Below are 20494 nucleotides of genomic sequence, written 5' to 3'. Positions count from 1 at the left end.
CTAATGAGATTTGAACCACAAAATCTCATAGTACAAAAGAGAAGATAAATAGTGAAGTTCAATATTTAATTCATAGTTGTGATGACAACCCAAATATGATGGAAGTTCAAGTCATTTCAAAAGAAAATGTCATCTCCAACACCAAATCACCTAAAACATTCAATCTTTTTCTCTTAGATCAGCTAATTCCAGATCCTTATGCACCAGTTGTACTATTTTATCCAAATCTTGATGACAAATCAAGAGACACATCTATGCCAATGTGGAGTTCATTTGTCACAAAAAGTTTTGTTTCCAATGCCTCTGCTATAGACAACCTTAAAGAGTAATAGCATACTGAATATCACACAGACCAAAACCATTCAGAGAAAGTACAATTAAATGAGTTTTACTTCAACATGTAATGGAGGTAAGTGGAGTCCCATTTTGATATCAGAATGATGGGGTAACCCAAATCGCCGGAGATACAAGATGAACACCAGAAATGACTTGATTCAAGGGTTGAATGGTTTCATCTTCGACATTGTAAGCTCCTATCTCTCTCGAATCATCTCCTTCGGAGAACACACATGTCCAATCATAGGTAAAATATATATGATTAGGTTTCACTCCTACTAACTTGGAAGAGTCGATGGCAATTGATGCATTACACCCCACAAAAATTGCTTTGTCTCCCAAGCTTTTGATCTCTTTTGCTTCTCCTTTGATTGCATCTATTTTGAATAGTCGAAATTTATATGTCTTCCACACATTTGCTACATCTTTCGTAATCACCAATTGTTGAACAAATAATAGTTCACCTGCCACTTCAATGAGAAAGACAAAGCGCTGGTTTGCATGAGTCGATAAACCCATCATCTGAACAACCTCTCGTTGTTTTACAATAGGCTGAGGATTGCTAGGCTCTGGGATGTCAATAGCTGAAACTAGACACCGCCCATTGTTGAAATAAAGTTGTCCATTGAAGTATTGAATCATATGGTAAAATGCATAAGTTTCTTCACCAATAGGAATTTTGGTCCAACAGAGGTCTCCAGGTCGCCAAAAAGCAAAACGGTATGTAGGGCGACCATAACAAATTATCAGAACATAGTCAGACGTTACGGATGGACTGGCAGATAACACAACATGGTTGATAGTCACATAGGGACGTTTTGATTCCTGATCTCTCAAGCCAGTACACGGAGGAAGCTGAATTTGGGCGCGTGAAAAAGGGTGCAACAAAGTCATCTCTCCTGTACCTGTTGTATAGTTAACCGTGAAAAGCCATCCCTGTGTTGGAAAACAGAGTCTCCCTCTAGCTTCTGGGAGGAAAACTGTGCGAGAAATTTTCTCCTTGGAAAGAGAGTAGAATTTTCGATAATCATCATCCGCTTTAGCAGCCAGCATAAGCAAAGGAACTTGAGGCGCTAAAACATCAAAATTTTCTTTGGTGCCAGCACTTCTCCATGATTTACAAACAACACCAAATCTAATGAAATCCTCCATCACTGTAACACGCTTTGCTATCAACACAAGTAGTTCGTATGGCAGTTCTGACCAGTTCGCCATACTTCCCAGAAAAAGGGATGAATGCTTCCTACATACATAGGGCACAGAAAGCTCATTTAATCAACAAAGTTTATAAAAACAGATAAACTCAATCATTTTGTACACCTACTCATAAGCTTCTTACAACCATATTAGCAAATATTAGAACATGTATATCCATGTTATGCCAGCTTCTTACAACCATATACTTTACTTTATATTGATCAATATGAATTCAACACATTATATATATCACACGGATAAATTCTTCTATTCAAATTATAAAGGACAAACGACAAGTTATTTTCCCTCAATATTTGTCTAATTGTGTTATACTAGGAAGTTTTGGTTCTACACCATGTAACTCATAAACAACAACAATAACATACCCAATATAATCCCACAAGTAAACTTAAGGAGGTAGGATGTACGCAAACCTTTAATCCTACCTTGTGGAGGTATAGAGGCTACACCCACACACACATTTATATTTATATAGTAAGAAAATGGTAAATTTCACTCCTTTCCCTTCTTTTTCAAGGGGGACTTTTATCAAATAAGTGGTGTGCATAGGAAGATAATCCAAACAACAAAGTATATAGTAAACAGGACATCTACATATGAGTGAAGCGGCGAAATCAGGATTTTTAATAATAGGTTCAATGAAAAACTAAACATACGAACTAATCAAATCGAAGGGGTTCCACATCTATTGTACCGCCCCTAGCATAACATATCAATAAAAACGCTACTAATCTAATATGTATGAAACATAAATCAGCAAATTACAGGCAGAGATTCGTAATACTCACCGAACACAAGAAGAGAGAAAATATGTTTTGTATTACATGAAGATGGAGCCAATTACTACTCTTGCTAAACTTGGACACCAAGAAACAAAAAGTAAACGTCGGTCTTGCTAGTTTTCTCATTAAATATCTTATCAGAAAAATTCAATGGTGTAAAATTTTGGTCAAAGAAAAAAATAGTATAACGCGTCAAATTCTTGTAAACCATCTCTCTCAAGTCTCAATTTAATACTTAGCTTTTCAGATGTTGATATTTTGTATATTTTAATTATTATTTTTTAATTTTCGTCAATAATATCATTTTATTTTATTATTAATTTTCACTATAAATAATTCACAAAATTAAAATGATAAGATGAAAAACTCAATTTAAAAATACAATACATAACATAATAAGTTAATTACAAAATACAATACAATAAGCCCAAACGGGTGAGGCGAGAAGATCTTACATAGCATAATAATTAATTTATCATAACAATAATTTAGTAATCCGGTAGGTCGTTTTCAAATTTAGCACTATTAAAAAAAAGTTAGGGTATGATGGTAGACGAAAATCTCTAATTTGAACAATTTTTAACTAGACATAAAAAAAATAAGGACAAAAATACTCATTTTAAACTCCGTAATGCATTAATAGAACATTTATAGGAACAACGTAATAATTTTGAAAGTTGAGTGTTTATGTACATGTTTATGTAATTGTATTTCATTATTATTTGAATTTGTCTATTAATTTGTATATTATATAATATTTTCTTGAAATTTATGTTATTTAGTAATTTAGAATAAAATATAACTTTATATTAAATAAAAAATTTGAAAAAATAAAATTTTATATCACATCAAAATTATATAAAGTAATTATTTGGGAAAAAGAAAGAAAGAAATAAGAAAATAAGAATGAATAGAAATAATAATCTAATATTGAGGACAGAGAAAAAGATTATTTTTTAGAGAGTAAAATAGAGAATTGAGTTGAAGTTGGTTGTCTGAAAAAATAGAAAACTCTATATTTGAAGAGTAAAATAGAGTTTAGGGTTGGAGATGCCCTAACGCGTATTTTACTCTTCCTGACAAAGACATCACTTGAGAAAATTCTTGTAAACAATGTCTCTCAAGTCTCAATCTTATACTTCGCTTTTCAAATGTTGATATTTTGTCTTATGACCGAATTGCATTCATGAAGACATTGCATATGTTGAGTTTTGGCAATCACTTGGACAGACAAATTACTCATTCGTAGCAATAATAACCAAGTGACAGATACGTTCGTGATAACAAGATTGACTGTCTTGTTGGCATGATAGGATTGTCTAGTATAATAACAAATTTAAGGGACTGATATTGGATATTGGAATTATGACCTATTCCAAATTAGCAATTGAGCATATAATAAAATGATTTTATATTTAGACACTTTCAATTCAAATTTTATCCAAAGTAACAAATGTCGATAAGTAAAGAATTTTTTCAAAATTGAAGATTAAGTAGACTACTCATACTACTAGCACCGTTCAAATAAAAGAGTCAATATTATTGGTTGATTTTTGATTTGTGATATTTAAGAGGCAAAATTGTTCGTTAAAATAATCAACTAATTTAGTAACATGCTGACTAAACTATTCAATGGCAAATGCAATTTTTTTAAGAAGGTCGTATAATTTAACTAATCCACCGGTTTCTCTTAATTGCTTCTTACAGAAGAAATCAACGAATGTTCTTTTTATGCCTCTAATGAGATTTGAACCCCAAAATCTCATAGTACAGGAAAAAACGTTTGATTCACAGTTCCTATATGTATACACATTGGATGATCACTATCAAATATATAGTGATATTCAATATTTAATTCATAGTTGTGATCACAAGCCAAATATGATGAAAGTTCAAGTCATTTCAAGAGAAAATATCCAACCTTCATCTCCAACACCAAATCACCTAAAAAAAAAAATCAATCTTTTTGCTCTTGGATCAGCTAATTCCAGATCCTTTTGCACCGAATGTACTCTTTTATCCAAATCTTAATGACTAATTAAGAGACACATCTATGACAATGTGGAGTCATTTATCACAAAAAGTTTTGTTTGCAATGCCTCTGCTATAGACAACCTTAAAGAGTAATAGCATACTGAATATCACACAGACCAAAACCATTCAGAGAAAGTACAATTAAAAGAGTTATACTTCAACATGTAATGGAATCCCATTTTGATATCAGAATGATGGGGTAACCCAAATCGCGGGGGATACCGGATCAACACCAGAAATGCCTTGATTCAAGGATTGAATGGTTTCATCTTCGAGATTGTAAGCCCCTATCTCTCTCGAATCATCTCCTTGGCAGAACAAACATATCCAATCATAGGTAAAATAGATATGATTAGGCTTCACTCCAACTAACTTGGAAGAGTCGACGGAAATTGATGCATTACACCCCACAAAAATTGCTTTGTCCCCCAAGCTTTTAATCTCTTTGGCTTCTCCTCTGATTACATCAATTTTGAATAGTCGAAATTTATTTGTCTTCCACCCATTTGGTACATTTTCTGTAATCATCAACTGTTGAACAAATAACAGTTCACCTGACACTTCAATGAGAAAGTACCGGCTTGCATCAATCGATAGATCACGTATCTCAACAACCTCTCGTGGTTTTACAACAGGCTGAGGATTGCTAGGCTCTGGGATGTCAATAACTGAGACTAGATTCCACCCATGGTTGACATAAAGTTGTCCTTTAAAGTATTGGATATGGACAAAAGCACCAGTTTCTTCAAGAATATGAATTTTGGTCCAACCGAGGTCTCCAGGTCGCCAAAAAGCCAAATGATATATAGGGCGACCATAGCAAATCATCAGAACATAGTCAGATGCTAGGGACGGGCTAGCAGATAACACAACATGGTTGATAGTCACAGAGAGACGTTCTGATCCCTGATCTCTCAAGCCAGTAGGCGAAGGAAGCTGAATTTGGGCGCGTGAAAATGGGTGCAACAACATCATCTCTCCTGTACCTGCTGTATAGTTCACTGTGAAAAACCACCCCTGCGTTGGAAAACACAATTTCCCTCTAGCTTCTGGGAGGAAAACTCTGCAAGAAATTTTCTCCTTGGAAAGAGAGTAGAATTTCCGATAATCGTCGTCCACATTAGCAGCCAGCATAAGCAAAGGAACTTGAGGCGCTAACACATCAAAATTTTCTTTGGTACCAGCACTTCTCCATGATTTACAAACAACACCAAATCTAATGAAATCCTCCATCACTGTAACACGCTTTGCTATCAAAACCAGTAGTTCACCTGGAAGTTCTGACCAGTTTGTCATACTTTCCAGAAAAAAGGGATGAATGCTTCCTACATACACAGTGCACAAAAAGCTCATTTAATCAAAAGAAAGGTTTCATCAACAAAGTTAATAAAAACAGATAAATCCAATCATTTTGAAGCTTGGCATTAAAGAATAAGATGCTGATTCTATAGCAGCTCTGATACCTTCACCGAGAACGAGAAGGAAGTCTTATAAAACAAACAATAAAGAAGGAGGTACACTTTCTCAGAATTGTTAAAAGAGAATAGATCTGTGAAGAAGATAGGTTAGTACTACAAGTTCGGTACAACGTATATCTGCATTATAATCTTTGTATAACTTGTCTTTAAACCAAACGACCCCTAAAAGAATAGTTTCTGCACAATAAAGATGTCAGAATTTCTTAATCTGTGAAGAAGATAGGTTAGTGAGAAAAGTTATAATTGACACACTAGAAATTGCTGGAGTAGAATGTTAACCCATGAATGACATATTCTACTTTACATGGATCACTCAAGGATATATTTTATCAGGAAAATGAACTATCTTTGACCTGTTTTTTTTAATGCTAAACTGTTGCCCAATATTTAACATGCTATTAGGTGGCTTATATTGGCATCTACATTACCAAAAAGGCTCCCTTTTAGATGTTCTTTTCATTCTTGTCTTAATTTGAATGAAGCTGCATTTTAAAACTAATTTGAAAAAAAAACAAATTCAGTTTTTTGTTTAGTTTTGATTAAGTCAAACATTAGAGTCGCTCAATCTTTGCAATATGGTTGTTGAACCCTATAACTAAAGTTTAAACTTATAACTTAGTTTTTAGTATGTTTTCGTTGTTATACACATCACTTGGTTTACCCTCTGGGGTGTGATCCTTCTCGCTACCTGCATGATCGCGCACCTGGTTGTAGGTATAGCTATGTAGATATGGTTTATACTGAAAAATGGTCTAGAATCATATTTACTTAGGACCCACGGACCATTCTTTTAAGGGAAAAGAGCCAAATTTACCCTTTAAATATTGGTCAGATTTATCCTGCATTGTACTATGCGGCTAAATATACCCCCATCATTAACAAAGTTTTCAATATTACCCTGATCCCTAACAAACTCCCCCCAATTCCCAATTCCCTTCTATTGAGAGGACTTCTACATCAGAAATTTTTCCCTTTCAATGTTCAACGAAAGGTTGCGTGATGAGGACGTAGACTAGAGGTACATCTTAATTTTGTATTACTACAATAATAATAATAATTACTTTGTTAGTGAATGCATCAAAATATCTTCATTAATTAGACCATTAATATTGTCTTAATTTTGATACCTATTACCACTTTTAATTGAAGAGGGATCAAGTCCTCACAACATAAACCAACAAGTTAGACTAACGGTTGTTATCCATATATGTCTTTTAATATTTTCATATAAAAGCTTATAACTTAAAACCAGATTTTTCCTAATATCATTAATCTGTACTAACATTAATACATCCTCTAAATTTGATATTTTGATTTGGTTGGAGTTGAGTTCCTGTTTATAATTATAAGGAAATTACAACGAATTAGAGTTCTCTCACCATGGTATTGGCGCGTTGCTAACTTCAATTTTGTCTAATTGTGTTGTTATAATTTAGGAAGTTGAAGATTTGGTAATTCTTATTTGATTCTACACCATGTAACTAACTAGTAAACAAGAACAACAACAACATACCCCGTGTAATCCCACAATTGGCGTCTCAGGAGGATAGTGTGTAGGCAGACCTTTACCTCCACGAGGCAACACCATATATGTAATTGGATGGTGAATTTTAACTCTATTTTTCCTTCTTTTTAAGGGGACTTTTATCAAACAAGTGATATGCATATGAAGACATAGCAAACAGCAGATCATTACAGTAATCAGGACATCTACATATCAATAAAAGTGCTACTAATCTAGTATATATGAAACATAAATCAGTAAAATTGCAGACTGATATTCGTAATACTCACCGATTATACTTCTCCAATTTCCGTGATCACTCTTAAAGGGGAAAATGGAAAATCTAGGTTTCGAATTAAGAGTAATTTTCTGTTGTGAAATTAACTAAAATGTGAAGCACTAAAAACTTCAACCCGGCCCATAATTTTAGGGCCATATGTCATTATTTTGGGGTGGTGTGTAACTTTTAGCCCTCAAAAATTAATGTTCTTTAATTTGTGTCCTTCAACCCTTTAAGTAATAAAAAGTGGTTAAAAATATCTATCACATTGAAAAAACAAAAAATCGCAAGACAAAAGCTTATATTTTCGTATCATAATATACACAAATTAATAAGTTATGTCGCGTAAATTCTACCAAACTTGTGTTGTGAGAGACATAAGTTCAGTTCATAACTCACAAATATATCTTACAAGATATAATTTAGTTCCTCTAGACAATTAGAGACATAATATAAATATAATTTTAGTACCCACAAAATTATATTGCAAAAGTTATAACTTATTATTCATACAAAATTTGAACATAGAGGAAATCAATTAAAAGAGACAATATTGAACCTAAAAATATATTCTACACAACTCTCATAATAGCTACATCTTCAATCAAACCTTATATTATATTTTTAAAATTAATTTGACACATGAATATATACGAAAAAATGCAAAAATTCAAACAAGTATTTATATATTGAATTCATAAGTTAAATAATATAACAAGTTCACTATTAAAATATGTTCACAAACTTGTATTGATGAGATAAATGAATAACATCTTAAAGAAAAGACAGTTCGATGCACAAAACATTTCACATTAACAAAGTTCAAAAAAGATCGCACCCTAAGAGATGAGAAAGATCATTTTCCAACCTATATAAAACGAAAATCAATTCAATCAAACATTAAAAACAGTTCCATTTCAATAAGAAACATAGAATTTTCCCCAAAAAGAATATTTGTGTTGTTTATACAAGCACCAAATCTTTCTTAATCACTCATGGATTAATGATAGCATTAATAAAAGTAGTTTCTAATGTACTCTAACGATACTGCCAAAGAGTAAGACTAATGCAGATTCTGCAGTTTGATTATGGTGCAGCGGCAATTTGTCATGTTGCTTGGTTCTGAATATTTCGAATTGAGTACAGTCTGTACGATTTATCCAAAAAAATGATATTATTTACAATATTCTCGCACCTTAACTATAATGTATAACTTATTATTCTAAACGACTACTAAATATCGATATAGAACTTTGTTTGCATACCTGAAAATCAAGGGCACACAAATTAGATCAATCTTACATAGACATTAATTACCATCAAATGTATAGTGCTTTTCAATTTTTATTTTATAGTTGTTATCATCAACATGTCATTGCTATCCATAGACCATTAACAAAACTATAACTAGAGATATATTAATTTCTAAGATTTCTATAATTAATGATTCCTTTTTCAACATTTATGTATATGACAAAGTTTAATAAAGATGCTAATTAGCATCTATTATGTCTCCCAAAAAAAACTATCTTTATAAGCTCTTCCAATTATTCAACTTTTTCATAAGCCAAATATGATGAAAGTTCAAGTTATTTCAAGAGAAAATATCCAACCTTCATCTCCAACACCAAATCACCTAAAAAAATTCAATCTTTGTCTCTTAGATCAACTCATTCCAGCTCCTTATGCACCAATTGTACTCTTTTATCCAAATCTTAACGACGTTAAACTCCGCGAAAAATCATCATTGTTAAAGAAATCACTAGCTCAAACGTTGTCATCCTTTTATCCCCTAGCAGGGAGGTTTAAAGATGAACTCTCTATTGATTGCAATGATCAAGGAGTTAATTATGTTACAACTAATGTTAATTGCCATCTAATCGATTACCTAAACGAACCAAACCTCGAATCAATTGGTCAATTTCTTCCTTGTCAACCTCCTTTTAAGGTCTTAGGTGTAGGAGATTATGTGACAAACATTCAAATTAATGTTTTTGAATGTGGTGGAATTGCAATTGGTTTATGTATAGCACATAAGGTTCTTGATGGAGCAGGACTTAGTACATTTCTTAAAAATTGGTCTGGATTAGTAACATGTCCTAATTTAATGGCTAATTACTTTTTTCCATGTGATGATTTGTGGTTAAGAGACACATCTATGACAATGTGGAGTTCAATGTTCAAGAAAGGAAATTTTGTTACAAAAAGGTTTGTTTTTAATGACTCTGTTATAGACAACCTTAAAAGAATGTCAACAAGTGCACATATTAAATATCCTACTAAAGTTGAGGTTGTCTCATCTTTTATATGGAAATGTTTAATAGCTTCTAATAAGAAGTCTAATTCACTGCTAACACACATTGTGAACTTGAGGAAAAGAGCAGCACCAGCTTTGCCAGAGAACATACTTGGAAATCTTATTTGGTTATCTAGTGCAAAAAATAATAATACCGCGAAAAGTGATGTGGTGTTGTCTGATTTGGTGAATCAAGTGAGGAGATCTATATTGAGGATTGATGATTGTTTTGTTAAAAGGCTACGAGGCGATGAAGGGTGTAGTTTGATGAGGAAGTCTCTTAAGGAGATTGGAGATTTTTGCTCAAAAGGTGCAAATCACTATGGTTTTAGTAGTTGGTGCAAGTTTGGATTCTATGACATTGATTTTGGATTTGGAAAACCAATATGGGTGAGTAGTATAAGTTCAAAGTGTTCATTTTTCATGAATCTTATTATACTTATGGAATCAAGTAGGTGTGATAATGGAATTGAAGCATGGGTGACTTTGGATGAAGAAGAAATGAACATGTTAGTTAGTAATCAAGAACTCTTGGTTTTTGCTTCCATAGACCCTAGCCCTCTTCCTCTCTACCTCCCGGGGTAGGTGTAAGCTCCACGTACACTCTATACTAGACATACCTCAGGATTACACTAGGTGTTGTTACATTGTTGTAGACCCTAGCCCAACCCCACTCGTAGGATTACACTGGGTATGTTGTTGTTGTTGACCCTAGCCCTCTTACTACTTCAAGATGAAGTCTTTGGCCTTAAACATGTAAATATTTCATGGCTCACTTCAACTAAGTTCAAATATTCCTCTCACTCCAATCCTAACATCTTTTACTAATAATGAAATGAGTAGCCTTTTTATTTCTTTTCTGTAATTGCAATAAAGAATCATGGACATGTATACATAAGCATTGAATAACAATTGCTAATACTAAAATGGTAATACTACTGAATGTCTATATATAAGAGTACCACCTTGGACCACAAGAGACAACAAGAACTTCAAGGAGAAGAAGAGATAGATATAGGGGTTTTAGAGACAGTTCAATGCACAAAGCATCTCACGTTCACGCACATCTCAAGGGATGTGATGCACACAATCAATCCTACTGTAAGCATTAGTATTTTCACAGCTCAAACATATAACATATAAGATCACACGGAAACAAGTCTTGTACACATCGAAATTATGGGAGGAATTTCAGCTGGAACTATATGCTAATTATAAACTTGACAAAAGCAGAAAAATGCTTCGTGATCTATATTTGACAAATAACAAGTACTATGAATTATTTATTTTTAGTAAGGATGACAAGTAGTGAGTTTTAACGTTGTTTTGAATTTGGTTCAAACATGTTATTTGTTGTAAATGGATTAATGAAATATAACAATTTTGTCGCCATTTGAATTTAGATCCAAAATCTACCCTTATCGTAAGTGGGCTAGTTTGGGTATGTGGTTGGTTCCGTTCAATTCGATTAATTTGAAATGTTATCGACTCAACATGTCAGTTATAAGAGGGTGTTTGGATTGACTTAAAAGTTGGTCAAATCTACTTTTAAGTCGGTTTTTTATTTCTGGACGTGTTTGACAAATATAAAAAATAACTTAAAATAAGTTAGAAAGTGTTTGGCAAGGTCAAAAAATGACTTAAAATAAGTCAAAAACCAAAAGTAAGAGCCCGTTTGGATTGACTTAAAAGTTGGTCAAATCTACTTTTAAGTCGGTTTTTTATTTCTGGACGTGTTTGACAAATATAAAAAATAACTTAAAATAAGTTAGAAAGTGTTTGGCAAGGTCAAAAATGACTTAAAATAAGTCAAAAACCAAAAGTAAGAGCCCGTTTAGATTGACTTAAAAAACGTAGTTTTTCAGTCAAAAATAAAAAGTCAAACTTAAATGACTTTTAAGTTAATAAATAAAAAGTAGGGGGAGACTTGTATATGAGGTATGGGTATTAAATCGGTGCTCAACCGGGGGAACTTGGATCCGGCTCCTCTCCATTTCTCTTCTCTCCATTTTCCCCAAGTTCCTAATTAGATGTGTGACACTTGTATTATTTAAATATCAATGGTGCATATTTTTAAGTAATCAAATACCTTAATCATGATTAAAAGGATATATATTACCATTTAAATCTATCTAATTATTGCTATAAAAAAAACCATCTCACAATTTTTGCATCATAGTTCAAATCATTTTCGTTATCTATAGTTTTTTCATTCACCGAAAAAAAATGTTTCTTCATAGACTTAATTTCTGTCAATTTAAATAAACATTTAAATAAGTTATTTTACGAAGAAAAATATTGTAAATCATTAAATAGAATTTTTTTTAGCATTCAGATATTAAATAAAAAGTATTGAAAATTACTTTGTCATAAAATACCAAAGTAAACAAAAAGTTAGACAAACTTTTCCAAAAAATAGATATAATTTTTTTTTAAAAATGTATATATTATTTTATCGTGACTCAAGTTGTTAAACTATAGAAGAACTCTTTTTATATCAAAAGCTTGATGCTATTTAATTGAGGTAAATCCATTTTTTTCTTAAAAAATTGGAAAATGAATATTTTCTTACTAAAGTTGGGAATCTTAAATATCTTTTTAATCATGGTTAATTACTCCCTCCATTCCATATTAATTTAATTTTTGAGGTGTTTCACACCCTTTAAGAAAAGTAGATTAAGACATAAATTTAACATAGTTTTTCATTTTTACCCTTATTAATTATTGTCAAATTTATGATTAAAATAACTAAATATTAATTAATCACTAATTCCAGTACTAACTAATGAAGGGTAAGATTGGAAGTACACTCTAAAAGTAATCTTGAAAACTGAACAATTAAGTTAATTTGAAAAATGAAAAATGCCTCAAAAATTAAATTATATGAAAGGCAGGGAGTAGTATACTTCTTTGATTAAGAAAACTAATTAATCTAGACCTTTAATATTTAAGTAACATAGGTGTCATACATGTAAGTAGGAACTTGGGGAAAATGGAGAGGAGCCGAATCCGGGAAACTTTCTATGTCCGAGTCACTTAGGGGGATTTCCCCCCTTTTTGATGGTAAAAAACCGAAAATGCCCTTGTGATAGATTAACACATAAAATGCTTTTATGGGATGCGATTAATTGTCTCTTCTGTTTTATATCACATCAAGTGAGTTGTTCTTATATATCACATCAAATGAATCCTAAGGGAGGACTTAATATTAAAAAAGAAACTTGTGGTTATTGTTAGTGTTGTGATGAAGTAGTTATTATGTATATATTTTTAATAACAATGATAATTAAGAAGGTAAGAATCCAACAAACAATTGTGCAAAAGAATCACCACACACACATATATATTTCTTTAAAACTCCATGAATGGTCATAAGTGAAGATTGCGATCTTCAGCCTTAAGGAGGAACAGTAGAGAAGTAGCCGTAGACTGCGGTCGTAAAGGTGGAAAACTGTTCATAGCCTGACGGAGAACTGCTGCGATAGTGATAAAGACTGTTCTCTGAATGAGAGGAGAAAGGTATACACGCTAAACTCTGTATTTCGTAATTATTATATTTGCATAACAAATTATATCATATTTTATAATATATATAAACTAAAAAGAAAATACTTAGTACCCTATAGGGAAATTAAAATATATTGTTTAAATCAAACATATAACATGCGTAGTATACAGTAGTTGCCTATCATTTATGCTTGTTGTAGCATTAAAATATAAATATGTTGAAAGACATTCAATAACACTTACATATTATAAAAAAAAGAGCGTGGAAATATCGCATAGCATTGCATCATATTAATAGAGCAATTCCTGAAATGAAAAAAGCATATTTAAGTACAAGCTTAAGATCTACAAAGCTCATAGTAGCAATTCATGAAATGAAAATGCTTAGAATACAGGAGTATTTTGAATACAAAAATGCTAAAAGCATATTAAAAAAATGTGTGCTTTATACAACATAAAGTTCCGCATAACCTGTCCTAGACAGGCCCGATATATATATTATGTTTTACTTTTTGAAAGTTAAATTATATAAATTTTGACTGTGATTTCAAAATTTATATTTTTGTCAAATTGTGAAAAAACTGTAATTTACAGTATTTTTTATATAGTTTTTTGAATATTAAATTTTTTATTACAAAATATTGAGTTGATATATTCAAATTTTGTTTCTGGAAGATGAGTCAAATTGACCATGTCAAAAAGCAAAATATGATAACTAGAAGTATTGGAGATTTTCAACAAAAACTTAAACTAGAAGTCTCTTGCTAAAAGTTTCTTGTAAGAAAAATTATTATTATTGTATTGACATAATATATAAATATGTTATTTAACTTATCTTTAATCGACAATTGACCTCCAATTTTTGGTATGCACAAATAGACAATTAAATTTATATATAAAGTTAAATAAAATGAAGTGTGCGTCTGGTGTGACATAATATACCTATGTCGCTATGTATGATGTTGCGTACGACGCTAAGTAAAATGTGTGTTTACTTGCTCAACTCTATCCAAATTTAAATGTATATTTGTACACACTTAAATTAAAGCACAAAGATGTATAAATTAAAAAAACACATTTATATATAATGCCTATTAACCAAAAAAACGCAATCACCTAATAGTTCACTTGTGAAATTGTTAAAAAAAGAAAAAAAAAAAGTTTACTTCATCTCAACAAAAAATAATGCAAACAGTATTGCAATTGACTGAAATGCCCCTAAAACAGACAAATAGAAGGAGACAATGATTCTGGATTGGATCATGAATAATGGGAACATGGTGAGAAGAAAGACCAAGCAATCATAGCCGTTGAATCTCTACAAATCAACGACGCCCTGACCACTGTCGTCTGCTTCCCCATCACTGCCGGCATCTCTTTACTTTCACAATTCCTATGTTGTAAAGTTTTGGGATTGTCAAAGAAACCAAAAAGATTTGAAATTGTCGAGAAAAAAAGAGACATTTGGGGTTGAATCAAACAACAAAAATCACCGGATGTTGGTGTCTGTATCTGTAATTTAAATGGGGTTGCGTCGTCGCCGGCGTTTGTATTCGTTACCCATTTCGCCATTAGTCTTGTTTGGAGTTGTGTTGATTGTTCTGTGTTCTTCCTTTGTAAATGGAAATTCGAATTCCACGCAGATTCCTATTACTCCCATCAATCACGATCTTTATCATACAAGGTAAAAAATTGAGCTTTTTTTGAATTTTGATTTTGTGATCTAATTTGGGTAGTGATTTGTGGTAACTAGGATTATTGAATGTTGTAATTAGGTTAGTATTTGAATTACGTAGAGTGGAAATGAACTTTTTATGGATATTAGTTTCATAAAACTCTGCAATTAGTTTAAGTCTGATAGAACTATATTAAGAAAGGTGAGAACTTTCTTCTTTTCCTTTTGCATAAGTGTTCTGTATTTTCGGAATTTAATGGATATATAGGATTCATAGAGCCGACTCCAACTGGTTTGGGATTGAGGGTAACTGATTGATTTGGAACTTAATGAAGTTGGGTAAGGAGGTTCTAGCTCACAATGAATTATTGGTGATGTTAATGAATGTGAGTAGCTTAACATCTTATTTGACTGATGAAGTGAATCTTTATAGATATTAGGCTGTATGAGAGGCTCGATTTACTTTATATGTTATGGATCAAGAAAGGTCCTCACTTGCTCTACTGCTTTTCGGCTTTAGTTTTTGCTGTAAAATGGGAGGTGGGGTGGGGGGCGGTGGTGAGGTGATTTGTGCTTCAATTTTCAACATCAATTTATGGTGTCTTCTAGGGGAGCTTTGCTGGAAGAGATAGAATCATTGGTCCATAGACACCCAAGCAAGCTCTCTGTGAGTTTTCCCCTATCTTATACCTTTTCAAATTTTTATTTTGGGAAAATTGGAACTACAGAAATATGCATCTTCTCTTAATATCTCAACTTAATTCATATTTATGCAGATGGAGACATTTTCCGCTCAAAACAAAGGGTATCATGCAGAGACGACTGTAGTTACTTATTGCCGGAATAAGAAAGACTGTGATGACAGGTCAAAGCTTAAGATCCTTCTTGTAAGTTTACTTTCTCTGGTCCGTTATTACCTTTATTCATGTCTAGTAGAATGGAAATATATGTTGTACTACCTTCCCAGGGTTTCCTAGTTAAGATAGTTAACTTCTGAGGAAAAAGGAGAGAGGAGGGGAAGTAGAGTGGTATCTTTGAAAATCTCTTCGGGGTGGCCCAATGGTTTGAGCTTGGGACTTTCATGTTGGAGGTCTCAAGTTCGAAACCCCTTGCCAGCGAAAGCAAGGGGTTTGCCTTCTGGGTCGAGCTCGTCGCACCAGGCTTGCCTAGTGCGGTTTACCTCTCCTATGTGGTTTGCGAGCTATTGCATAGGAGCGGGGGTTTTACCCTGTGCGCACCCAAAGGGTAGCGGCTGCGGGTTTCCCTTGTCATCAAAAAAAAAAGAGTGGTATCTTTGAAAAGACTTTGGGGAAAATGCTTTTCCAGACATTATACTGATTTGGTCTTTAGTGTTAGAAAATCTCAGATTGGTCATTGCTGGTGTTTTTGACAGATAAATTGCTTGTGTTCCAGAGTTTTGGGCAGCATGGGAGGGAGCTCATAACTACGGAGCTTGCGTTGCGGATTCTTTCCATTTTAAGTGAAGAGGAATTCTTATCCAGTGCATACCCACTTAATTTAAATAACACGCTTGATAGGCTTGTCATAAAGGTAACTCCTAGTCTATTTGGAACTCACAGTCAAATAAGGTGAAAATAATTCATATATAACCATAAATAGTTGAACAGGATCTATATTTACATTCATCCCCTCTTCAAATGTTTAGTTTCTCAGCTCTTTTAGTACCCTTCAAAAATATCCTGCAGAACTTCTTTTATTTTGAGGTTCTTCCATTGTCACCACCTGCTGATGTTGGTGTGATTTTGTTATCCCATCCTCCAATGTACTGAAGCAGTTTGTCTAGGAGATTCTCAATTAGCCATTTTCTGAAGATTTCCTTGCACAATACAAAGCATTTCTTTTTGGCAGAGACAGATTAACCTTTCACACAGCCCTCATAGAGAGAGCTTGTTGTCTCAAATTTTTGTCATTGATTTCTCTGTTTGTCAGACATCAGTAAACATCTTTCAAATTGTTTTCAAGCTGCAGGTTGTTCTTTATGTTAGGTAAATTCGTTTGAGTCTCTGTTTGCTTTTTAAATTTTCAGGTCCTGCTGGTATAGAAATTCAAAATTTGCCCAATTAATTAGTAATTACTGTATACCAAGGGCTGTAAATAGATAAAGAAACAAAGATCTTTATTACTTTAAAGAGTATTCAAATTCTCTTTTAAACTAATGTTACTTGGGAATGCTTTTTTATCCGTCTAATTAGATTGTTCCAATGGAGAATGTGAATGGGCGTAAACTTGTCGAAGCAGGGGATCTCTGTGAAAGAAGAAATGGTATAGCTATTTATCTTGCTAGTCTGATCACAGAAATTGACTCTATAGAGAAGTACCAAGAGAATTAATTCCAAACCTTTTTCTGGCAGGAAGAGGAGTTGATCTTAATCGGAATTGGAGTGTGGATTGGGGCAAGAAAGAGAAGGTTTGTTCTTTAGACTGCCATTAGTAGACGATTCATTGTGTTTCGATACTGTGTGTCTTCTTTACTGGTGTATGGACAGGCTGTGTTCCTTTCATTGTAGGTTGTTACTTAAGCATCTTGGTGGTGCTTAAGTGATATTTGCACTTAGTACCAAATTAGCATTGCCTTACTGGATTCTTGTGTATATGTTGTTTGTGTTTACTAGTTCAAGCTGATGCAGCTATGCGCTTATACAACTCTTTGTCCCTTTGATCTTTCCTTTTCAGGATTATGATCCATATGAAGAAAATCCCGGGTCTGCCCCTTTTAGTGAGCCCGAGACACAAATTATGCGGAAAATATGTGCATCATTTGAACCACATGTATGGGTTAACGTGCATTCTGGAATGGAGGCAAGTATACTTTTGTTAGTATGTCTTGCTGCTGTTTGTTTTTTGAACTTCTGTGCATATATAAACATACCATTTACAAGCTTTCCCCATGACTCATTTTAAAATTTAGGGCATAGAGGAGACCTTGTAACCTGTAGACCCTCCCAGACATTTTGCAAGGTGCAGCTCCTTTTAATAGATTATAGCTTGTGCCTGATCTCCCCATCTTGTTTAGGTAAAGTCATTAATTCAAACTACAATAAGATGATCAAATTTAACCATCTTTTCATTTGAAAATTTGTGAGTATCGACTTCCACAAATTAACTGGTCAAAGTGAACCAAATAGATGTATGTCAGGTGTAAATTGTCTTCTTCAAGTTTATGATGTTTTACTGTTTTTGGTATATAAAGAATCAAATTTCAGGATCACAGAAATTATCTTCTTCATCTCTTTTTAAAGAATAATAATTCTTTTTAGTTTCTTTGTGAATGAAAAACTTATTCTGTGCTGTTCATGTAATTGTTTTCAGGCTCTATTTATGCCATATGATCACAAGAACACGACTCCGGAAGGATTACCTTCCCAGAGAATGAGATTAATGCTTGAAAAGTTGAATCGTTTTCAACTGAATGATCGTTGCTTAGTTGGATCTGGCGGAGGCTCTGTCGGGTTGGTATCACTTACTCATGACTTTTATTTTATGTTTTAACTACTTGGCTTGAGAAAGGGGCATAAGTGTTTTCCTGTTAGATATATGCAATATGCTCGCCATTTATATAGCAGTGAATGTATTTTCTGTTACTGCTAAAACCAGATGTTAAGCCACTTATGGATAAAAGAATAATGATAAAGTCACATCACGATGTTGGCATGAAAAATGTGCATATCTGATGCCTTCCTCTCTTTGAAGTAGATATTAGGGTCACCACTTAATATCTAGCTTTAGATGTAAGTTTTCCTCACCTCAAGTATAACATTATGTCACTTATTCAGGTATCTAGCTCACGGGACAGCAACTGATTACATGTATGATATTGCAAGAGTGCCCATGTCTTTCACCTTCGAGGTTTGTCTTTGCATTTTATCAATTTATATACATTAAGTCCTTGCTCAATGTCAAGCATCTTTTTAGTGATAATTCAATGCCCCATATGTATACATGATGCGTGCATCTGTTGGTTGTCAGATCTATGGTGATAGCACGGCCTCGTCAAGGGACTGCTTTAAGATGTTCAATCCCACTGACATCACTACTTTTAATGTAAGTTATACCCTGTTCCATTTTATGTAACACTCTTTCCTTTTTAGTCTGTTCCCAAAAAGAATGATAGAAACAATTTAAACTTTAAATTTCACACTTTACCCTTAATAACATGAATTTGTAGCCATAAAATTCTTAAACTCCATACACAATCAAACACCTTCACACAAAATGCATGAAAGGAGTATTACATTTTGTAGATGATGCATTATCTTTGCCATGCGTCCTATCATGTCAAAACGATCAGCCATATTCACTTTGAATTGCAGAGAGTTCTCAACGACTGGTCTGCTACATTCTTTACACTGTTCAGTTTGGGTGGAGTCCAGATGAAGGAACTTCATCCAAATGCAACTGCATCCGGTTTTGAGAAGTGGGTTTCTATTGATGATTATCTGAACGGTTATTTAATGGAAAGGAAAAGTAGGTACGGGAAGAAAATGGAGGTGCTCGAGCTGGGAATGCAGGAGATTAGGACATACTTTAGATTGTTCTTGTTATCATCTGTACTTCTGATGTTTATGTTTTGTTCAAGAATCTCAAAGAGCGGCCGGCAAATTGTTTCTGCTATTTCCTTGTGATTCTGTGATGGTATTCTTTGCTGCCCTTGAGATTTAGCTAGACAATTTTGAGAGAGCTAGAAGGTGAAAAAAGGGCATGCCAAAATATTCTTTAGCTGTGTAATTTAGTACCTAATTTCTTTTTCCTTTGTTTCTCTATAGAATGCTAGAGCTTAGAAAGGCTCTTGTTGATGTTGAATTGTTAACATTGTTTGGTTGGGAGTGTGGATAGATAATATAGATTTTTGCCATGTCCTATGAGTTTTTTCTTGTTTCATCTTGAACCAAAGATGCCTTTTATGATCCAACTCGGGCGCGGACTCTTTACCTTCGGTGTTACACTCATGTCAATATGATGACGTGGATGTGGAATACATATCGGATATGACCATCAATTTTGGATATCTCGGTCAAAATCAATTGAGAAATTTGTGACATATAATGATTTATGATATCAAAACAAAAACTAAGGTGAAATTATACCGTCTGCAATCATTTAGGTCAACATCAATGTTGAATGTGCAATAAACTTAATTAGTCATGTTGTACAAAAAGAACACGTTATAAAAAAAGACAATATAGAAAAGGAAAGTATACTAAAAAAGAATGGGGAATAAGTATTTAATCATCGACTCTACTGAATATATTATCTATACATATTTAATTTTGTATAGCACAAAACTATTTTATTTACAAGCTTTCCTTCTTAGAAAATTAACCTTTTTTAATTTAATATAGGAGTACTAAACTGGCCCGACTTTT

General features: G+C 33.1%; 4 protein-coding genes across 4 annotated transcripts; 2 read left to right on the top strand and 2 right to left on the bottom strand.

The window, feature by feature from the left end:
* Positions 1–49: 49 nt before the first annotated feature.
* On the bottom strand, positions 50–2484 carry LOC102595285 (putative F-box protein At1g65770). The gene is made up of 2 exons (XM_006342062.2): positions 2343–2484; positions 50–1579 (listed from the first exon to the last, which is right to left on the bottom strand). The coding sequence occupies exon 2, from the start codon at positions 1549–1551 to the stop codon at positions 433–435; it is 1119 nt and encodes a 372-aa protein (XP_006342124.1). The 5' UTR covers positions 1552–1579; positions 2343–2484; the 3' UTR covers positions 50–432.
* A 1904-nt stretch (positions 2485–4388) lies between these two features.
* LOC102594951 (F-box protein At2g17690-like) lies at positions 4389–7772 on the bottom strand. Its single transcript, XM_006342061.2, has 2 exons — positions 7643–7772; positions 4389–5695 (listed from the first exon to the last, which is right to left on the bottom strand). The coding sequence occupies exon 2, from the start codon at positions 5664–5666 to the stop codon at positions 4557–4559; it is 1110 nt and encodes a 369-aa protein (XP_006342123.1). The 5' UTR covers positions 5667–5695; positions 7643–7772; the 3' UTR covers positions 4389–4556.
* Positions 7773–9205: 1433 nt separating this feature from the next.
* Positions 9206–10513, top strand: LOC102578839 (vinorine synthase-like). Its single transcript, XM_006342185.1, has one exon. The coding sequence runs from the start codon at positions 9206–9208 to the stop codon at positions 10511–10513; it is 1308 nt and encodes a 435-aa protein (XP_006342247.1).
* Positions 10514–14689: 4176 nt separating this feature from the next.
* LOC102594627 (carboxypeptidase A6) lies at positions 14690–19988 on the top strand. Its single transcript, XM_006342060.2, has 11 exons — positions 14690–15119; positions 15720–15777; positions 15887–15997; positions 16524–16661; positions 17324–17393; positions 17483–17538; positions 17805–17930; positions 18441–18580; positions 18905–18977; positions 19098–19172; positions 19442–19988. The coding sequence occupies exons 1-11, from the start codon at positions 14959–14961 to the stop codon at positions 19751–19753; spliced, it is 1320 nt and encodes a 439-aa protein (XP_006342122.1). The 5' UTR covers positions 14690–14958; the 3' UTR covers positions 19754–19988.
* Positions 19989–20494: the final 506 nt, after the last annotated feature.

Source organism: Solanum tuberosum, unplaced genomic scaffold, assembly GCF_000226075.1.
Source record: "Solanum tuberosum cultivar DM 1-3 516 R44 unplaced genomic scaffold, SolTub_3.0 scf00032, whole genome shotgun sequence".
Classification (NCBI taxonomy): domain Eukaryota; kingdom Viridiplantae; phylum Streptophyta; class Magnoliopsida; order Solanales; family Solanaceae; genus Solanum; species Solanum tuberosum.
This window is presented reverse-complemented; position numbering and strand designations above follow the sequence as displayed.